We start from the raw sequence: 19,897 nt of genomic DNA on the forward strand, positions 1-19,897 counted from the left end.
CTTCATACTTCATACTAGCATACAGACGTGAAAGTAGTATCAATCTTCTCATCTAACTCTCGGCATTAAAGTGAATAAGCAAATTTCACAACATGTTGAATTTTATTGGATAATTCTCATTTATTATAACTTGTTTTTTTCACAGTTTTGGCCATGATTTTTAATATTAAGCTCACCAAAATAATATATATGGTAATCCTGCAACATTGCCTATTTTACAACAAGGTTAGTGTTGGAAAGACACAGAGGAAGTTTAAATGATCAAACAGGTTGTAAACAAGGTAGAGTTTAGTTAATATTTTAACACTTTGTTTTCTGTTCCAAATAAATTTAGCTAACCTGTAAGATCATCTGACTGCTTGTGTTTCTTGGTCTTCACATTTCATTTTAGTTATGTTGCACCGTTCCCAGATCTTAGCAATTACACTAACTTGGTGAATTGTGTCATTACAGACAGGAATGATAATCTGACAATTAAATATAATGTGTGACACATTTAAGATAGACAATTGCACCCATCCAATCTGTTTTTCAGATTTTCTCTTCATTTTTCACATGGCCCCTGGTTGTAGGTCCAAGGCTAAAATGGCTTTCCCTGCTTTCTCTTGTGTCTGTAGCTGGAACATAAATCTATGCTTTAATGATAAACTAGCAGGCCTGTTAACACAAAGCCTCTTCTGTTCATTCTCTCTTTGATTTTTGCAGCAGCAGTCCTAATCTCACACTCGAGAAGGAAAATACCTCATCTATTTGAGAAAGTGTGCCTGTGTGTAAAGGTGCAAGAGAGAGAAAGCATTAGACTGAGGGAGACTGTAGGAGAGAAAGACTGAGGACGAGTCTTCATGGTGAAAAAGCAAAACAATAAATAAGGAGCTCTTTAAAAGCAGGCCCCCTCTATGTCACCAGAATATAAGCTTGGCCCCTCGTGGTGAAGCAGACAGGGGCAGACGGAGGCAAGTAGATTAACCACTTTCTTTGAGATTAGAGACTCGTTGGGAGATTACGGAGACAGGAGGCCAGGCAAAGGACTGCTTATCTGGCCCTGCTGCTCCACGCCAAGCCCTCCTTCACCTTGTCTGCCAAAACTGTCCCTCTCTTCACCCCAGGGGCAGACTGATGCAAGACGAGCCATCCGTCTGCTCAATGAGATTCCAGACTGTGCTCTCTAGCTACCACTTGTCTAAAAATATGCTGTCCGTGAATACACTTCAATCTCCTTCCATGTTAGAAGGTAAAGCAAAAAGCATCCTTTCAAATACAAACTTTCTGAGCAGGTAATAACTGAAAATACCTTTATTTTGAAAAGACCTAATGTTATTATGTCCTGTCGAATAAGATTAGGTAATTCAAAAGAGAAAGGCAAGCAGGAGAAACTTTGGACTCTAGGCCCAATGGGGCTGTGTGGTCTCCATGGTAACAGAGCAGGGGGAGCAACAGCAACTGTGTGTATATGTTTTTGTGTTTGTGTATGTGTGTGTGTGTGTGTGTGTGTGTGTGTGTGTGTGCTTTGTGGCCCACCTCAATATCTCGAATCAGGAGCTGTGTTGGTGTTTCCACAGGTGCTTTGGTATCAATGATTTTCTGGATGGCACATGCCCAGTGCACAGCCTCGTTGAAGTGCTTTGTGTACAGCCTGTAGCAGTGCTTTCGCCCATATACTGTGATGCTCCAGTACCCTGAAAGAAACACACAAAAAAAACTTTTTATATGACTGGCACTTGGAATTCAAACTGCACCTCATATGACACTGTAATTTAAGTAGATGGGGAAGAGAACAGTGAAATTTTCTTTGCACGGGACACCCCGCATATCTAGCATGACTCCCTCTCCCTGACTTCCTCTCTCAGTTTCACAGAGGATCAAAGGTCAGCCTGAGAGGAACCTCAGACCACGCCAAAACCAAACAAGAACAGTTATTCTACAGATCAGTTAGGACACAAGTGTTAAAGCCCTCAGTGAGTCTCCTCCTGAACAACCCGTAATAAAAGTGAAAAAAGGTGTGCTTCCTCCTTGTGCAGAGGAAGTATTAGACATACCCCAGGCAGCTTGGCCTGATCTGCAGACCCACGGCTGTTATCAGGCTTTCCTGCTACGTGACTTGGCACCACGTCCTTCTTTGTTAAGGTTCTTGTACGAACCCAAAATAAATGAACTTTTACAACTGAGATTATGACATGGAGATACTGTCATTGCCTACTTTGAACCGGTTTGTTACCCTTACATTAACTATGTTGTAAAGGGTCAATGCCAAAGATGGAACCCTTAAAGGGAACTAATATTTCATGGTAACAACCAGAAAATGCACAGAGGAAGTACATATTTCATGCTCTCTTTTGTGACAGATTTCTCAGTGGCTTAGGAGGAACACAGAGTTATTCAGTAGTGAAACAGCCAATAGAGCTTGTGTTAAAGCCACTGTTGAAATCACACTTCTGTCCAGAAAAGTCCCGTGGCATATTGAGTTAGTAAGACCTATGTTTGGGTTTGGGTTTATACAATGGTTTGGATATTTTAAGTGGTTTGGTGAAGTCAGCAGGACATAATCCCCTCCATTGATGGACAGGCAGAGTAGACACAGGGCGACATGCTTGAGTAATACAGAGACTTGAGAAGGGCAAGTCATTCCTGTGTCTCTTCCCGTATAGCCAAGACCTTCCTCTTTATTTTCTATGGCTTTTGTTCTTTTTCATTGCAGAAAAGCCCCGCTGATTACTCAAATGTGAGGTTTCTAGACCAATCATGAGCCACGTTTTGGATCAAACACAGCTGGGGTTTCCCCAACTTACTCAGAGTTACAGCACTCATGGGAAGTGAAATGGGACCACAATATCAAAAAACCCAGAACAACTTCCTAGGAATTTCAAAAAAAATATCTACGATCGCTACACCGCATAGAGAATTAACACAGATACTGGACTCTACAGAGATTACGGGCAAGCATACACGAGCGTGAGTTAGCTATACGTCAGCCTGTCTATGTGCCCCTCACCCGTCTCCTTGTATGTCTGCTTGTCTGGCCAGATGACAGAGCAAAGGTTGGTGAGGACCAGCGTGCCTAGTCTGCGGGCTCCTTTCTCTGGTCCACTGTAGTAGTCGAGGGAGTCCTGACTCAGCACAAACCAGTACCGACGCTGCTTGATCCAGTTGCCTCGCACCTCCCGCAACAGCCACCCTTTAAATAAGATAAACACATGTGTCATATGACAGTTCAACTTCAAAATAAAATAACACAGTGGCTCTTGCCAGCAGAACTGCAACAATTATTCAAGTTTGGACTGTAACAAGAAATTTGAAGATGTCACCTTGGGCTCTAGACATCAGACATCATAATAGACATTTTTCATTGTTATCTTTTATGGACAAAACAATTAATTGAGAAAATAAGACTTGTAGCTCTACATGCCAGCAGAAGCCCCATATATCACTGGGGCTGGGTACTGCATAGAAATAGAAAGAAATACAAAGTTTTGGTACTCATAGCCAAACAATGCTTCTTACAATACCTTACTTTGCAAAACATGCACTATACCCATAATTTATTTAACAAAATTAAGTTATAGCAATTTACAGCCTCTGCCTTCACCTTTACTAGCATCTAGTAAGTAGCAAATCATGAAAATGCATTTAATTTGACTTTACCAATACTTATCGGCTTTTATTATGCTATCAGAAAAATCCTTATGTGCACAGTACCTACAGCATCACAGAAACAAGCATTTCCCTCTGAACGGACACTAGGTGGGCTAGTCATGAAGCTACTAAACCAATGCTACTGCACCATGTCTTCACTAAGAATAATCCCTAAGGCATGTAATTGTCCATAAAGTTTTTGCAGTCTGTATGTGACTGCCTTGTTGGGGTAAATACTAGGGGATAAAAATACAGCCAGCTAATGGCATAGGCATTAAAGCCTGCATGCAGCAAACATAATTACCGCTTTAGAGGTTGACAGAGTGAGAAAAGGAGAGAGAGAGTGAGATGTACTGGAACAGTGTGACAGACAGAGACAAAGAGAGTAAAGCAGACATGCCTTCAGCCAGCTCATAGGCATACCCACTGGTCTTGCCAGGCCTGGCTCTACTATGCAAGACTGTTGTGTTCCCAAAGTCCTGAGGGTTTGGAAAGACTGTAACAGGCCAGATCCACTGTTCCCAAACAGCAGTGAACTTCTTCACCCCCCTCAGCTATGTGTGCAAATTGTTTCTAATAAATATTTAATCTCAAAGTAGATAAACTACTTTGGCAGAGCTCTGTCCAGATGCTGCCTGGAGAGAAACTGACTGTAGGATTGAAGAGTCCTGTAAGGGGTCATAGTTCATCCAGAAGGCTGATGGAGAGGCTGGCAGTGGGGTTTAGCAGGCTACCTGGACTGGTACTAAGCAGGGTGGGACCATCCGCGGGGCCAGGGCACTGCTATACACTGGCAGAGTGCCACTTGTGGGATGGCTGTGCATGTGTGTTCATATGGCTTGTGCATGCATATGTGAAAGTGGTTTTAAAGGAACAATTAGGCAATGTACCTTCAGCTTCCCACCCTGTGAAAACGGCATTGACGCCACACCAGCATCACAACTTCCTCTGTGGTTAGCAAGCTGCATGCCACCTGTTAGCCAGCGCTCATTTCGCCTGCATCTTTCTTCCCTCTGCTCTCTCTCTCTTCCTATTTACTTTCATCTCCCCCATTTCTCTTCTCTCCCCGTTTTCATCCTTGCCTCAAAGTGGTTTTCCCATGCAGTGCAGGCTTCCACTGCCTCACTTCTTCTCCAAAATAAAAATAAAGAGAGGAGGGGGGTGAAGGCTCAGCCTCTCAGGCTGTTTCCTGTTTGAGTATGCTTCTATATGATATAAGTGGAAGGTCTGAACCCACCATAAACCCACCCAATATAGCCCAAAGCAAAAACCCTTGAGGTACTTAACACCACATCAGAGGGGGCAGCATCAAAACCCAACATGAAACAGATAAATAAAAACCATGAGGTAATTCGGGCTGAGCTTGCTGACAGACTGGATGTGGGACGGGGGAGACAGACATGCTGACTGGGTGAGAGACATGGAGAGAAGGGCATGCCTGCTACCTTGACGCCTCTGCCACAGACACGGGACGCCCCACAGATGCTGCTCTTTTTAGGAATTTTAAACAGTGCAATAAGAAAAGTCAAAAAAAGGAGAGAGACAGAAAGAGAGAGAAAGAGTCCCGGGACCCTCTCTATACCCCTCCCATGGTCCCCCATCTGGATCCCATCTCTGTGGCCTGCTAATGTCTCCCCTGGGGGCCACGGCTCGCCCTTAATTTGTTTCATTTGTGACCCCTGACCCCAAACACCCTGCCCCCTCAAACACAGATTGAGCAAACAATCTCTCTCTGTGTATTTCTTTCTCTTTACTGCAAGCCTCCTGTCAATCTAAGAGTACTGCGCATGTTTCGAAAAACTGTTCTGCAGGCATATGCATGCTGGCATTTCACGAAAAAGGTAAAAACATGAAAAAACAAAAAAACATTGGCTTAATCTAAAATCAGACAGAATTTATTTTACCTTGCTCTAATGTTGTCAGGTGGCAATTTTAAAAATGCAAATGGACTTAAATAATGAAAAAGCACTTTAAAAGAAGACAGAATCATAAACTGGACCTGAACTCTACATTTATGCATGAGAGGCTGTGCATCACATGAGGAGAAATTCATTTTAACAGTAAATCAACAAAGGTGTGTCAGTAAACCAATGTTTTAACATCTCTTTCTGTCACCAATCCATGGGTTTTACAAGTCATCCTTTCATCACCAGTCTATATCTACAATGTTGGTGGCCTATTTTAGATACTAGGGCAATATTAACCCTATATAGCCTCAGGATGTCCTGCTGAAAAAAACAAACAAACATACAGAACAAGGAGAAAGGCCCTAATGGAGGAACTGTTGAAAACATATCCTTGTGCAACACACAGAGAGAAATGAGAGGGATTATAAAACACCCTGAGGTGTCCTGCAGTTATGGTGGCTATAATATTGTGATTGGTTGAAGGGCGTGGTGCAAAAGCTGAAATCTCAAAATAAAAGTGTAATCAATGGCCCCCCAGGAAAAGTAGCTGTCCTCTGTTCTCCTCCAACAGTGAAACAGGGACGGAGAGGGGGACAGCAGTGAGGGAGGGGCACTAGCCAAGGGTGCATAGTAACTGCTGTCAGAATTAGGCAATCTGACTGCCGCCATTCCAAACAGGACGTAACTTATCCAAGTGCTGGCATTTTACTGCTCCCTTTCAGTAGCAGGCCAAGTAGAAAAAAAGAAGAAAAAAAAAAAAAATCACACAGAAATATCTTATGAGATCATTCCTCAAAAGCATCAGACACCCAAGACGGCGCTCCTGATGCCAGTAGCTATCCTTACATGAACACACAGAGCAGGGGTGGGAGAGTGGGAGCAGCTGTGGGCCACATGTGGTCAGAGAGGGGTTCACTACGGGGCGACCGCGCAGCATGGAGCTGCGACAGTACTTATTAGGAGACAATTAGGGTAATGAAATATATACTATACTTAATAAAATGACCACCACAAACCAAGGTCCACAAGGACCTCATTCATTAACTGAAGGAAGTAGTGCTGCAACTCAAGATTATTTTCATTATTGATTTGTCTATGGATAGTTTCTAATTAATCTATTACATTTTTAGTCTATAAGAGCCCTTTGGTGATGTCTTCTAATTGCATGCAAAGATATTTGATTTGCATATAGAAAATAGAAAACAAAAAAAGCAGAAAACTCTGCATTTAAGAAGCTGAACTAGTGTATGAGTTAGCATTTTTGCTTAAGTAATAAATTGCTGATTTTGGCTAACTGACCTATTGTTTCAGCTGTATAACAATGTTCACCACAACTGAACATAGCAGGTAGATTCACTCAGTTGAAGGAATAACATAGTAATGTTGGTGTTATGTGCTGTGTTTGTTGTAGGAGTCGAACTCACCTTTGACCAGCAGCTCAGGGTCTTCCTCCAGGCCCATCTTATTCTTCTCAATGATCAGGCTCTTCATCTCTTCAGACAACTCTGACACAGTGTGCCTGTGTAGAGGAGCAGAAAGAGAATGTAAATAACTCTGCTTCCTTCTCAACTCAAAGTCTTCCCCTGACTACTCCCTCCCATTGGATAGCTAATTGGCTCAGACACACGCAGTTGGCTGTGAACCACACCATGTGACACTGCCAGCTACAAGTCTCTGATACTCTTAGGTGTGGGTCACACAGGGGGGACTGGAAGAAGTGCCACGAATATCTGTCCTCCAGCATTCTCCCACTTTCCCTCCCTAGCAGCACGCAAGCACACAAACATACTGATGCATACCACGCCACTGTGGACAGCTCGTCTCTCTTTTATCACTTTGGCCCGCCGAGCCGAGCGAGCGACTGAAAATAAACGTGACAGAGCGACGCCGGCCTGACTCCAAGCCAGCCAGCTTACGGCGGATAGAGGAAGGCAGAAGGTTCAAGAGGTCACAGCCTTGGATAGTTAAAACCAGAAACATCAAAAACATCTGTAAATCTGCTGAACCGCTGTTCTTTCTTTCTCTCTTTAATGCCTCATGATCATGTTTGCAGCTCCACATACATGACGCTTCAACATCTGGTCAGGCAATGTTGTGGACAAATTCAGACTTTGTTATCTTAGGCCAAGGTCCATTTCCAGTCTATTAGATTGTTTAGAGGTTTTATCTCTGCTCATTTATTTGTCTCATTACTCGTTTATTTTCTCTATTTCCGAGGTCGAACTAGCATGTGAGGTACAAGTGACAAACCCCTCCTTCCTTCCTGTCCTCCTCCTCCTCCCAGGATTATTGCTCAGGAAATGAATCAAGCCCTCCCTCCCACGGCTAGCTGGCCTCTTGTTACATACTCCTTCGCCAGCTGATTTATGTCTTATTGATCTGATAATTCCAGAGGGTTCCTCCTCACGGAAGGAAGAAATAATCAATGAGTCTGAATATAGCCTTATCTGCTTTGACTCAGCTTACATGACTGCAGAAGCCATTTCCGTTCTTTTCGTGTGCACTGACCTGAACCGGTCTATACCATGGTTTATCATGCTGACCTTTGTGACATTGCTTTCAAACAGTGCCTATCTATACTTAAATTCATAGAACTGTTTCCTTTTTGAAATGTTTTTGCAGTTGTAGATCCCAACTGACTGACATGAGTCTCTAATTTAAACTAATGTTCAGACGCAGTGAAACTCTATATTGTGGGCCTGTTTTTCTGTATGTGTGTTCAGGGCATCACCAGAAAGCAGAAGTGAGAGGGAGAGAGTCAGGAGGATCCTGACACATTATATTCAGTCAGGCTCTATAACTAAGCCAGCTCGGCTGGTACAGCGGCAGCCTTCGGGGACCTCTGACAGTCTCTGCATCCACAGACTCCACTTATAGGCATTAAAATATACACCGAAATTTGACGACGTCTCTTATTTGAGGTTGTTAATAACCCCTGCTACATAACGGAGACATACACGCAGACAGGCAGAGTTAGTCTATATGTAGCCCAAATGAAAGAGGGATTAGATTTATAGAAAAACTATACCCTGATGGAAAAATATAGCCTGCTGGGCACAGCCGGGGTGTTTATGTTTATGTTATGTACCATGGGTTATTGTGTGTTATTGTCTGTGAGGGGCTTGCATCCAAGATGTCAATAGCAATAAAAACACAATTACTACACTACGTTTAGTTTCCAAATCTCTTTCTAAATGAGTATACACTAATAATTAGGCCAATGGCGAATTTAACTTACAAACTAATGTAACCTGCTGTAGGATTTGAATCAGCAGTCATATATAAATTAAAATGGTGACTTTCAATTGTACAGTTTATTGAAGAGATTATGTGGTACATATAACATGGTCGTACATCTTGGAGGAATATTCTTGGAGTTCAAAATCAAACTTGGCTCTCATATCTGCAGATTTTTGAGAAATGTGGGTACTCTGCCATACTGCTAGCACAGACAGAAATCTGTTTTTCTGCCCCCATCTTTAACCCGAAATACTTCATAAGTCAACTTCAGTGCTCCTTTCAGGCCATGTAGAGCTGGAGGAGGGATTTAAAGTGGACAGAAGCACAGATTCAAACATGGTCCAAACCCAGGTTTTGACCTTTAGCAGCTGTGACCTTCAATTTAAATGCTCCCTTAGCAAAGTCAGATTGGCCATTGTGTCCAAAAAGCCAGACTAATGTCCAAAATCTCATTGTGACAACAAACTGCTCTTATTATGAGATTTGCCTGTTCTTCCTTTCATTACAATATTTTATTTTCTCTTCATTATAATTCCCTAAGTTTTCAATAAGAAACCTTTTGTAAAGTTAAAGAGTAAAAGAGTAAAGCGTAAAAGTACAACACAAACCCAATAGCAGATCAAATACATTAACATAATTCCATACGTGTCCAAAAAACGCTTTCTTTTGAGTCTTCTTGTGTAAGCTTCACAGATACTTGGAAATTTGTGAGTTAACATGGTCATGACATTTTCAATTAATATATACTTCCCTTACATTCACACTCCAATCTGTGGTGCAACAAAATAAAAAGATGGTTGACAAAGAAAACTACATCTGATAGAGCTTGGGGCAAACATTTGAGCACTGTTGATGTGGGGGCTTTGGATCTCCACAGCTGTCCAGCAGCCCTAAAACCCCCACCTTCACTCAAACACCCCATCCCTCTATGCTACCGCCCCCATATTCCCAGAAGTCCCAGCAGAGGCCGTGACGGTGGGGCCTTTAATGGGCAACTTCCTGTGGAGTGCGGGAAACAATTTGACATGGGGATTAGACAGCACAGAGAAAAGAGTGAGTGCATCTAGAGACAGCACATCTCTCTCTCTCCCTCTCTCTCTCACCCTCCCCTCGAGGACTAAACATCAGCTTCTGCAAAGCATCAGCAAAGGGCCACAGGCCGGACCTGAACCCGGGCCGCTGCAGCAAGGACCCAGTACATGGGGTGCAAATGTCAGCAGCCTAGATCACATAGGTCAGCTCAGTCAAGCAAATAAACTGCTAGCTGCCCCACAAGGTAGGAGAGGGGGAAGTCACAGGAAAATAAGTCAGAAAAGAAGAACCAAAATTTAAAAGAGGAAGGGAAATACTTCCCTATACTGTATGTATAACCACACATATCTGATTCTATAATCAATCTAAAACATATATTTGCATTTTTTGAGTCTAGCATCTGTACAGAAGTGACTATAGTGTAACGCAAACTGGGCCCTCAGATATTGCGACTGATAGAGATGAGCTGTTCAATACTCATCTATCCATCACTAATTATCCCCACAACTAGTCTGTGTGCGCCCTACTTTCTCGTTTACATGCATTTAGAAACAACTTTTTTTAGCAAAGCCCAATCAATTGGCACTGTCAAGCATAACACATGTTGACAGTTTTGTAAGTTAAATTGCCATTTTCTTCTAATAATAAAGCCATTTTACTTGTCACCTTTTCTTTCTTTCTTGCAAACTAATAAATAACATGGATTTGCTAAAATGACTTACTCACAACATTGAAACAATTCTTTAAAAGGGTATCATTAAATAATGTTATTTTGAAAAAGACTCGACCCCATAAAAAATTAACACCATTGTTCAGGATTAGTTGGGTTAAGATTTACTAGGAATTAGATGAGGCCACTTAATCCCACATACTAAGAGTAATAAAGGTGGATTTCGTGTTGCCGGCGCGGGGCTAAACACGGTGCTCAACAGAAGCTAACATGGAGGAGTCAAGAATTTGCACCGTACGTACAGTGTGTACACGCCCACACAGTCCTGAGAGGAAGTCTAATCAGCTACATTAGTGAAAACCCCTGTGTGGCTGTGAGGTTGGGTACTAAGCTTTTTATCAGCATGAAACAAATTAATTTTAATGACATTGTACTCAAGGGTGCTGGGGTTTTAGCTACCTCACTGCAACGTCACTACCTGTAAACCTTGTCCATCATGCCAGACTTGACCTTATTCTGTTTTCCACAGTGATTATGAGTAATAACTGCAGTTATAGTACAATTCTCAATTATCAAAAATAGTTCAGGCATCAGTGGCCATGCCCACTGTTCACAACAGTTTGTTTAAACCGCAATTACAAGCAATCGAGTTGGCAAACTCTTCACGTCAGTCTTTGAGTTGTGATTACGAGCAATAACGATTAGTGGTTGACCAATATGGGTTTTTCAATGGCCGATTCTGTTTAGAAGAGCAGGGTGGCCAAAGGCTCATATATAATGTTGATATCAAAACAAGGAAAAGTCATGTATTATTCCATTATTTCATGCACATAACAATCTAATGTACATGGTTAAATGGAATTCTTATTAATTAATGAAACAGATAAATTCATTGTGTTATGCTGTAGATTTCAGAGCGTGACTAGTATTTAAGGAGAGCTGGGTACAATATGTCAAGAGCGACGTCAATGTAGGTAAGGATGCATGAGAGTTCTAGTACAGGGCTCAAAACTAATTTTTTTATCACCTTTTCAAAACTCACAAGGGGGGGATTGCCAACATCGTTCCACAGCAGCCACACTGACAAGTCTGCAGACATTCTTTGTTTATCAGGTTTGTGAGCGCAGTCATTGGCCCATGCTGATTATCTCAAAATGCCAGTCTATCAGTCCGATTAATCGGTCTAATAATGGTTTAGTAACAGTTATTTTTATTATCAATTAATCTGCCAGTATTTTTGCATTATTTACACTATAAAAGCTACAGATTCACTCAAGTCAACAGCGTGTTGGCTGCTCCCACATACTGAAATAAGGTCATAATAAGTGATGAGCATATTGTCTGCAGTCCTTTCATGGTGACAATGATGGTGACACACTTAAATCCACTAAGAATACGAGCAGCACAATGAGTTGATTAGTTTATCTGTCTGCTCGTAGCTGCTGGAGCAATGAGTAATTGATTTCAGTCTGGGGTCTAATCAAAACGGCGAGACGCTAATTAAAGTTAGAAAAGTAGTGTCCTTGCTCTTGGGCTTGGATGACCGCAGTGGAAACAGTGGAGACATGTTCCAGCATACAAAGCGAGTCCTTGTGGCCACAAGAAACATGCACAGTTGCAAAAATGACCCTTGTGCGGCTGTGTCACAGAAATACAGAGAGATTTATCTGATGGAGGAAATGCCTGGATGGGTCCGAAAAGTCATTCAAACAAAACTTCAAACCAGCTGCCTTTTTACTGATGTGTATGTTCATATACTGTACACAAATGACAGCCATACATCAAGTTACACTGTTTATTTGACATTTGAATAAGCACCAAGGATAAATAACACTATCTGAGAGGACCTTCATTAAAACATTGTGGGTCATACTGTAGCAATAAATAATCTGTTCTCTTTGTAGAAATCCATTTCTCTCTTAAGTCTCTATCCCCTCCCCCACAGTACATGGACTGGCTGCAAGGGCCTCTGGCTGAAACTGGGCTGGTGGGAAAATGGGAATGTGGTGATTAAGACTGGGCCTATATGACCTCCCAGCTAAAAATACGCTGTTTACTCAAGACCACTGCCAAGAAACTCTGGACTAGGCAGAGGGGAGAGGAAAAAAGTCATGTTTTGAGAAAGGAGGGGGGTAGGGGTGGTGGGGTGACAGGAAGTCTGAGTTTGTGACTGAAGGGGAGTGTTGATCAGCAAGAAATTTTATGATAGAGAGTGTAAGTGACTTCTTAGTTTAAATTAAGTTATTCTGATGGTGAAGCCTGATGTGAATTGAAACTTTCTGTATTTGCTGATGTTGTAAACAGGGCCAGTTTGTGATGGTTGGATGGTTGACAGACAGCCTGACACAGACACTCAGACAGGCAATTATCGTGGGGCCCACTTCTAAGCTTTTCATGTTTCATGCATACACACACTCATACACAGACATGAAATACATTCTGAAACATTGGTCTCTTTCAGCTATTACAGCCTGACAGACCGCACCAGAAAATGTCAAGTTTTTGACTGTTTAAAGCCGGCAAAGAAGAAGGGGGCTAATGAGAAAGCAGACGGAACAAATGGTGAAAATGGGAGATGGAGAAGTCCTCAAGTGTCCACTTTCCTTCTGGTAAAGTTTGTACTCTGCTCTGCCCCAGCTATGAGAAGGAACTTAAGAGTCGAGGAAAGTGGGAAAGAAAAAATAGTTATGATGTAAGACAGATTTTAGTATGAGCACAGTAGGGGAGCTGCTTGGCACTTTGAAGTCTTGCGATAACAAATGATTGGAGATCTCAGTGCCTACCAATCGTCTGGGGATTTCTAAATGTAAAGGACTTGCTTGAACAGTGGCAAGAATGGTCGCTAACAAACGTACACCTGTGACTTCAAGGACACGCCTCACCTGAAACGTTCTCCACCCATTCTCCCCTTCAGTGAGACAAACTGGAGATAAAGCAAATAACTTTGTAACCCAGAGAGAGTTTTTTTTCTTAAAAAAAAAAAAGCACAGAACTTCCTGCATGTCACCAGCATGTCACATGTTTATATTCAGTTTTAACAACAAAAACTAGGAGAAACTCCTCGATCTATATTGAGCGAAGCTGAGAATGTACACTAGCTTATGTGCCACATTTCTTGAGTAATAGAAAGCTGTTTTGATCACATGGTGTCTATGTGTATCTAAATCCTGTCAGAAGACTAAAATTGCATAATAGACACAAATTTTATTGTGAAATGTATATTCACATGCAATTTTAGCATGCTATATACAAAATACATAGGTAATACTCAGGAATAATAATAATAATAACCAGGAAATTCTGGGAAACCCCCTTAAATGGCTCAGATTTGTGTCTGTACCCACCACTCTGTTTTGACAGAAGTGGGCCTTTTTCCCTCCCTATCCACATCATGCCTGCAGCATAACAAATTATGTGAACATTACCATATTAACCTCAGTCTGGTAGGACAAACATAAATCCCCCCAAATTTGTAACCATTAAATCAGGGCAATTATTCAAACTAATAGGTAAGATTAACGTCTCCTTCTGGACAGTTCAGTTCAATAGCTCAGTAAAAGCACAAAGTAAACCACAGCTGCCCTGCCTGTAACTTGAGACTGAAGATAAAATGAATATGGCACCATTTGCTACATCACAATGCCCTGACTTATCAGAGCCTGGCTTAGCTTTCCCTACAGTTCAACTTCTAGGCGTGTTCAGTCAATGGCCAGGTAATGACCAAGCAGTACGCTCTCTAATCTCTGCAATAAGTGTGATGATTACAGCCAAGCTTTTAACACACTCCCTTCAAAACCAGTAGTTAATTATGCCATATGGCCTGAGGCCACCTCCACTGTATTGTAGAAGTGACACACACACACGCACACGCACACGCACACGCACACACACATCCGAGCCACACCTCTTCTGGGAGTGCTTCTGAGGTATGACTGAGTCACACAGTCCAGTTAGCCTGCATCCCTCCTCCCATCTTCCTGTCCTTCTTTCCCTCAAGCTTCAGGAGACAGCATGTACTATATGACTGCAGCAAAATGTATCAGCTTCAGCTCCCCTACCCACTTCCTGAGACAGCTCTCTTCTTGTCTAGAGTTGTTGCCGTCCCTCATCTATTCATTTGTCATCAGCTTTGTGACTCATTGCCTGTGAGTCGGCAGATGTACAGTAGAGATTGTGGACAAGGGCAGAAGGCAGAGGGGGCGATAAGGGCACGATGCCAGAGGCAGAGAGGAGCAGAGCCTGGCTACATCACTGTCTGAGATCACAGCCCTGTACTAATAGTCTGGATCAAGCCCTCCATGAATCAGTCCTTTTCATTGGCACTAGCATTCACTTGTCAACCACATGACCATTTGAATTTCATTATTCTTGACTCATAGTAGTTCCTTGTAAGCTGCAGTTTGAGTGTATGGCCTTCAAACTAAAAAAGTGATTGGATTTGTTGATCTGGAAGCTGTATTGAGTTAACCTGATATCACAACTGTGATTGGTCACGATTATCTAGGTAATAAAGTGACATATTATTGGCCAATGCGGCCCCTAACAGCGGCCAAGCCAACCTTTGAATGGCAAAACTCAAATACTTAAGAGGTTAATGAGTAAAAACTGACAGCAGGATTATCTATAGGCGGTCAGCAACAAAGCAACTTATAAATGTCAGATCATCTCTCAACATATAGAAGTCTGTACCACTTGTATATACACATGTAAGCATATGTGTGGATATGACGTAAGGCACATGTGTCATGGCCATGCACATGGGGCGGCAGATGAGGTGAAAAATCAAGTGACTGGCCTGCACTTAAACATGTGCCTGCCTGAAAAGAAATACAGATATTCCCAGCACTAAGTGGAAGTATAAGAGTCAAACAAGGAACTAATACTTCCTAATATTTAAGTAAAAAAAAAGAAATCTGTTTCTCTCTCTTACCCATTTGTTCCATTGGCTGTTCGAGTTGGTTGAGAAACAGTCACCTCAGCTGGACTCTGTCAACAGAAGAGAGAGAATAGGGTAAATAGATGATAATGCAACACAAACAGTAGTCTGTCCTTAGAACTAGTCCACAGGTTGGAGTGATCCCTCAATAGTTTGCCTTCAGTGGCCATATTATAGTAGAGCATGCAGTCGTTCCTGGCAGTCTAAGTACATAGCTGCTCTGTTCCTGTAATGCTTGGCTTTCACTTGCAAGGAGTGAGCTGGTGGAGAGAAGTATGGCATGCAAAACTGGCTCATTTAATATAGGAGTGGGGAACAGAGGAAGCTTTTGTGCAATTGCTGCATGCACCCCAACCAGCAAACCCCGAAATGCTTTTATTCAGATCAGTCATTTCTCTGAGAAGGTTGTTAAACTTAAAATAACCCTGGTCTTGCACTTATAACAGGAACAGCTGCCTTCATCTTTTCTATCACGTTTATAGTGTCACAAGTTGGTGGTAAAAGGCTGTTAGCTTGATGAAAACAAGTAAGAAAGACAGAGACCACTAGGGGGAATTGTATAAAAAAAACTCTTTATGTAGAAAAATTATGGTGTACTTATGATGATTATCTGATGAACACAGCCACAGATCTTACACAAATTACCAGCTAAACGTTTGTGAAATTATCTCCACTGCAAGCCAGCTACTCATATCAAATTGTATTCCCTCTGTCTTGGACATCCGTTTTGTATGGAAACTGGGGTTAGTGCTTCTACTGACTACAAATGGGGCTGCCACTGGCAGACACGTAAAATCAAATTTCATGGGTGGAACAATGAACTCTTCATTCCAGGACTCCCTGTTAAGGAGAAGATGGGAGAGGATGTTTCCTTTCACAGTGTTCAGGCCCCTAGATTCCCAACCTGACCTTGGAAAACCCCATCAGACATCAGAGCTTGCCTGTATGCAATTTGGACTGATTCCCTGGTGTGCAGGGCAACACTGTGTGTCCCAGCAGCCCGACTTGTTGTCTCTGTGCGCCACAGCCTTGAGCCAGCTCCTGTGGCTGCCCCGGCCTAACTCGGGGGTGTTGGCCTACCTGAAACACTATCCAGGTCAGCTCTGGGCCCCTCACAGTTCACACACCACACTTTACTACTGGGCAAACTAGCCTAAGTATAGCCCTTGCCCTGCAAAAAACGTCTACTGCTTCTTTTTGGCTGGCTCAAAAATAACAAAGAAAACATGAACTGCAAATTTATAGGTTAGTATGGCGTCTGTGTTATATTTGTAAGGCAGATGGACTCTGAGGCAAATGAGGAAAAGATGAGGGTGTGGATAATGAGATTTGATTAATGTTTAACTTAGGGAGAGGTACTGTAAATGTCAAACCAGGCAGGCAAGAATAACTGAACAGTGTCAGAAAGCAACTTGTGAATGAGTGTATGCACAGTAATCCCCTACCCCTGTGTGCTAACTATAAATGATTTAACCAATTCAGACAGACAGCCATGACTGAAAACGACAAATCAATACAAATCCCATCAACTGACTGCAAAGCTGTAATTCCATAATAGAAACTAATCAGAGGATCAATACACTAATTGGTCAGGTAGATCAAGTTAGAATATTTTGAGTAATTCTCCACAAAACGTGACAATTTACAGAAAAATAGCTTTCCAATAGAGTTAATGGGCTGTGGGATGAGAAACAAGGATAGCGTGCGATGCAGAGCCCTGGCAAAAGCTCTCCCTTTGGACGGGCAGAGGATGAATCACTCCAGTCTAGAGCAGAGCATGGAGGGAAAGAGGGAAAGATGCCGTAATGTGTTCGTTCCGTGGCTGACTTCCGCTCTTGCTCACCCCGTCTACTCTCTCTCTCTCTCTCCCTCTCTCCAGGGAGGCTGAGTAACCAGGAGGAAATGCTTGGGCTCAGTCAGTTTCGGCCTGAAGACCAGATGTGTGGCCTGGAGGTGGTGAGGCAGAGACGCAACGGAAACCAAATATAAACTAGCGAACCATGACACCTCTGAAGACAGAGGGCAGTAGTGACGGTTAATGGGACCCGCTTTCAACATAGCCGGACTGTGCCCATTTGTTCCAAGTAACAGGATGCACTGCGGTACTCCAGCCCACACTTACAACTGTGCAGGCCTAAACACTCTGTGGTGGTAGTTTATTGGTAAACGTGACTTCACGTTACATAAAAAATGAATAAAGTTTCAGTGGAAACATGGAAAGAAGAGAGAATGACGGATGTCCTGTCCTAAAATTAGTGCCTTGCTGTCCCAACACTGGAGGCATTCAGCTCAGTGTGACTGTTTGGGCAGCTGTTTGAGAGTAGTTTCTTTGAATGAGGATGGTAAACATTCAGGGAAAGGGTTTTGACATGGCCCTGTACTCTTAAGGGCCAAGCCTGCACAGGCATCAGCACTGACTCATGATTCCAACCTCACAGAGAAGAGTCCTGGCGAGGAACAGTGTGTCGCCTATGGCTTTGGTACTGTAAATGCGACCCATCATGGCATCTTCTGGCAGCATGTTGGAAAACAAGGCAGGAGATCGTGGTGAAGGTTTTGGATGTCTTCAGCAAGTCCACCAGACCTGTGGGTTACTGTGGTCCTCCTTGGCAGGAGCTGGACAGAGGTCTACTAAATGGAGTTTTTCAGTGTTACGAAGCCCAAAAGACACAAACACACACACCCAGGGAGGTCTGACCTGCTGTCTGAAAATGTGGCTTGTCAAGATCTGGACGAAATCGAGCTCTTAGGGTAAACAATGGAACGTGGCCCTAAGGGGCTTTCCCTGGGAATCACTGTAGACCATCTTCAACCCTCTTTGCCCCACCCCCTCCGTTGACACCATGGAAAGCCAAACAGTACCAGACAGATCTGTGTATTCTGAGGGGAGGGGCTCTGGGGAGCAAAACGAATTGTGTTGGCTAAGAGAGGGTCAGCATGAACTATTGACACAGTTACAATAACCAGCATAAAACAGTGCATTTGTGGAAGTGGATTGATGACCTGGATGCGTTTGAGAATCAATAAAGAATAAACTTCAAAAGATCTGGGTGGATTTATTCAAACCAAAAAGGTTTGTTTAGTGCAAAAGTAAGTAACCAATTGCAGCTCACTAGGTAAAACACTGTCAGTTACATCAGTCAATAAATGGTTCCTCCCATTAAGAAGTAATCTGATAAACTGAACAGGCCTAACCACATGATAGATTAAGACAGAATGTTCCTCAGAGGGAAATATATTACATAGATTAATACAGACACAATATCATTTTTATGACTCAGGACAGGTCAGTCCACATTTATGAATATTTACAAGCAAGAAATCAATAGAACCAAGACTCTAATTAGTGATGTAACACCACTGTAGGGGAGAGAGCAGCTCTAAGGGGCAAAGAAGCCTCATGAGCTTCACATTACTCAGTTTTGCACCGCCATACATAAGCCTATACTGACAAATGATAGAGCCAGCTTTATTTTAGAAACTATTCTTGCGTTAAAATTACATCCGTTTCAAATTTGAACTGGCCTTAGGTACAACAGTTAAAATGCAGCAGTATCGCACGCAATTTATCTTGTACAGAGACTACAGATATGCCGGAACCCAATCCTTAGATCAAGGTCATCCTCATCTCTCAGGGCCACATTCTTCTCCAGACAACACATCTGTAATTCAATAAACCAACATTAAACCCAAGCCACCCAGAGAAGCCCAATTCTGCAGATGGAGTAAAGGTTGCATTTTAATGAGGGATCTGGGAAAGTCACTGCATCACACTTTAAAAAAGGCCATCAGGCGTCTCCACTGGGACATGTGACTATGATCTTGTACTGATCGGGAAAGTAGACCACAGTTGCGTTCCTTTGGCCATGCAGATGGTGCATTATGACCAAGACAGGGATGTTTGCCAAGAAGAAGAGTGCTGCACACAAACACCTCTCTGGATACCCCTGAGCAACAGATGTTGCTCTTATCTGGCGGCTGCTGGTACTGTTAGACTTCTGTTGAGGCAATAACTGTGTAAAACTTATCTGTTCCCAACGTTTTCATGCAAATTGCTGTGGTGTTGCACTGGTTGGTTGCAAGCACACAAAAGGTACAATAAATAGATAAGCTGGCTATGCGATTAGTCGCTCCAGGTGGCATTTCATCAACAAGGCTCTGCTAGTGGAAGTCAAGTCTCTGTGTAAAGAAAATCAAACAATCCCAAAAAATATTTAAAAGGGTGGATATTTCTAAGAGACAGTACATAAAGAGCTGTACATTGAGCCATACAGATAGAGCCTACCTCAGTTCAAGTCAACAATGCCCCCTCACAAGTGGGTGGACAATGCTGAACTCTCTGTGCCTGATCAGATGACTAACATTACAGAGAAGACAAGGCCGCAGTATTATTTGCAATTGAGCAGACGGAGGCCAAGCACACAAGATCAGTTAAACACACTGGGTTTTACAGCTTGCATCAGAGTCTGTGTGTGTGTGTGT

The 19,897-nt window shown here is 42.6% G+C and overlaps 1 protein-coding gene across 1 annotated transcript in view; it reads right to left on the reverse strand.

Annotated features, from left to right (window-relative positions):
• plekhh3 (pleckstrin homology, MyTH4 and FERM domain containing H3) overlaps nt 1–19,897 on the reverse strand; it is a 29,487-nt gene that overhangs the window by 8,362 nt on the left and 1,228 nt on the right. The window contains exons 2-5 of the mRNA XM_035655425.1: nt 15,410–15,465; nt 6,962–7,056; nt 2,990–3,172; nt 1,519–1,676 (exon numbers count right to left, since the gene is read on the reverse strand). Of these exons, the coding sequence (XP_035511318.1) occupies nt 1,519–1,676; nt 2,990–3,172; nt 6,962–7,056; nt 15,410–15,465 (492 nt within the window). The remainder of the gene's footprint in view (nt 1–1,518; nt 1,677–2,989; nt 3,173–6,961; nt 7,057–15,409; nt 15,466–19,897) is intronic.

The sequence above is a fragment of the Morone saxatilis genome, unplaced genomic scaffold, assembly GCF_004916995.1.
Source record: "Morone saxatilis isolate NCDOM2014 unplaced genomic scaffold, NCSU_SB_2.0 Contig14, whole genome shotgun sequence".
In the NCBI taxonomy this organism is placed as follows: Eukaryota; Metazoa; Chordata; class Actinopteri; family Moronidae; genus Morone; species Morone saxatilis.